We start from the raw sequence: 2,697 nt of genomic DNA, 5'->3' as shown, positions 1-2,697 counted from the left end.
ACACACACACACACACACACACACACACACACACACACACACACACACACACACAAATATTACAATTTGATTAAGATAATATCTCAGATATTATCAAATAATCAATATTATAGTTACGATACTGCAAAAGAAATTTATCTTATCGCTAAAATTATATAAATACCTAAGTATATTGATAAAACTCAAGCATAAAATTGTATATAAATATATTGATAGAAGGCACTTTATAAGTCAGCGGCTGAATGTGCGGTATTAACAATAAAATAATGTTAAACATGGTGATGCATGTTTTAATTGGTGTTTTGTTTGCCTGCACTGTAACTGGTAAAAATATTTATTTAAATGTTTTTCTGTAAAAAGACAAATTTATTGCATTCTAAATTCGCACATTAACTTGTATAACTTTTTAAAATTTGAATAGAAAGATAATTGTTATACTATAACAATATTTTCGTTTGATATATTCCTCTTATACATTTCCTTTTTCATTTTGTATTATGCGATGTATCTTGTATCTCCGATTGCGCAGGGCTTCCAGTGAAAGAAGTATTTTCTGACGATATTTTTACTTCATTGGATTATGCATTATTTGAAAATGAAGTAGCGTATGTATACGACGACAACAAGAACTTGGTGAAGCTGGCGTTGGAAGACGACTACGTAAACGTTCAGCAAAATGCATATAATGACAGCGATTTGTCAAAAAGTATCCTCTTTTATCTATACAAAAGAGACAATCTCATCAAATCGAAGCAGCTCTATGTCGACGATGAAGATGCTCTTAAGAACAGCAATTTCGACCCTACAAAACCAACGCGTATTATAACTCACGGATGGAAGAGTTCGGGCAGCAGCGAATCGTGCATTTTAATTCGTGATGGTATTTTATTATTTGTCATTAGTGTATAAATATTTATTAGTGTTTCGTAACTTAAGAGAATTATTATAGAAAATTCAACATAGAACATATAGAACGTTAATTTCTTTCTGTATAGAAATTAATTAAGTTTCAAGCGTTAACCTTTTCCTTTTCGTTACTTTTCTTAGATTATTACTAATGTCTGTTACTTCTTATGTTACAGCTTATCTTCAGATTAGCGATTACAACATTATTATCATCGACTGGAGTGCAATAAGTAACATGTCCTATATTTCGGCTAGCAGGAGTGTCACAGTAATTGGTCAATATGTCGCCACTATGATTGATTTTCTTGTAAAAAATGGAATGAATTCGTGGGAAACCAAAGTGATCGGTCACTCTCTTGGTGCCCATATAGCTGGAATCGCTGCTTACAACGCTAGCAGCGATATCGGTTATGTCGTGGGTAAGTTCTTGACATTTTACATCTAATAGCTTTCATATTCGACTAAGAACGATATTTGACGTTGCATAAAATATATTGTATCTTTATGTTTAATATTCTGATTAGAATTAAAAATTTTCGTGCGACAAGAAGCCATCCTTTTTATCAAACATTATTGAGTCTCATTGGAGATTATATAAACGATTAAAAGAATTTTATCTCTCTTCTTTTCAGAAGTAGAAAAATGTGATAGTATATATTTTAATATTAATGTATTATTATTTTTTACAGAAACATTTTGTGAGATTTATCAAATTTTTGAGAAACATGCGTTTATTTTTCATGTTTGATAGGCATTAAGCATTCAATATGCATGTGTTATTTTATAGAAAGTTTTACGTTTTCATAGAAAAAAAACTTTTTTTTACGTGTTAATCAAACATTGTTCTCGTCATTTCTTGTTTCATTTATAAAATTTTCAAATATAAAAATTGATTATGTTGATCTCAATCGATCAATTAATTATAATTATTCACTGTCATGGCGTGAATTTATCGTTCCAGGACTAGATCCAGCTTTGCCTGGCTTTAGGTCGTCAGAATCAGGATCCAGGATATCGAAAAACGATGCGAGTTATGTGGAGATCATCCATACTAATGGTGGTTGGCTTGGCTACTTCACAGCTATCGGAGATATTGACTTTTATCCTAACGGCGGTCAAAAGCAAGTCGGCTGTGGGGTAGATCTTGGAGGCTCGTGTTCTCACAGTCGCTCGTATCAGTACTTCGCCGAGTCTATCACTAGTCACATAGGGTTCCTCGGGAGAAGTTGCGACAGCTTCTCTAAATTTAAATCGGGTTTATGTAACAACACACACGCATCTATCATGGGTGGTCACAAGTCGCTTTTCAGACCAAGTGGTACCTACTACCTCGTAACTAATCCGTCGTCTCCGTTCGCGATCAAACCGTTCGCGAACTGACGCTGATGATCGTCGCTCTAGAAGGATCGGCCCGATTGACGATCAGCCGTCAGCGAGGATTCTGGATTTGGAAATTCATTGCGGAACAGGAAGGAGAAATCCGCCGAGCTAAACTCGTTTTTCCCAGCAATCGATCGGACATGTTCACGATGCGTAATTTCGTTTCTGCCCGCAGCGGCTGTTTCGAACGCGAGTTATTGTAGCTCTCGTACCAGGGCATTTTTATATCATCTAAGCTGGGGTTACAAATCGTTGAACTATCGTAGATGCTACTTATTGAAAAAACAGACTGAAGTATCGTCGACATCGCGCGACGTTTCGCTTTACCGTCGACCCAATTACCGGGATAACACAATCACCATGTATTTTGCGAAATACGTCTCATGAGATAAAACGCATCATAACTTTTCA

General features: G+C 35.2%; 1 protein-coding gene across 1 annotated transcript; it reads left to right on the top strand.

The window, feature by feature from the left end:
* The first annotated feature begins 242 nt into the window (after positions 1 to 242).
* On the top strand, positions 243 to 2,286 carry LOC105622570 (phospholipase A1-like). The gene is made up of 4 exons (XM_012203987.1): positions 243 to 324; positions 530 to 880; positions 1,083 to 1,325; positions 1,868 to 2,286. Exons 1-4 carry the CDS (start codon positions 243 to 245, stop codon positions 2,284 to 2,286), a joined length of 1,095 nt encoding a protein of 364 aa, XP_012059377.1.
* Positions 2,287 to 2,697: the final 411 nt, after the last annotated feature.

The sequence above is a fragment of the Atta cephalotes genome, assembly GCF_000143395.1.
Source record: "Atta cephalotes unplaced genomic scaffold scaffold00046, whole genome shotgun sequence".
Classification (NCBI taxonomy): Eukaryota; Metazoa; Arthropoda; class Insecta; order Hymenoptera; family Formicidae; genus Atta; species Atta cephalotes.
This window is presented reverse-complemented; position numbering and strand designations above follow the sequence as displayed.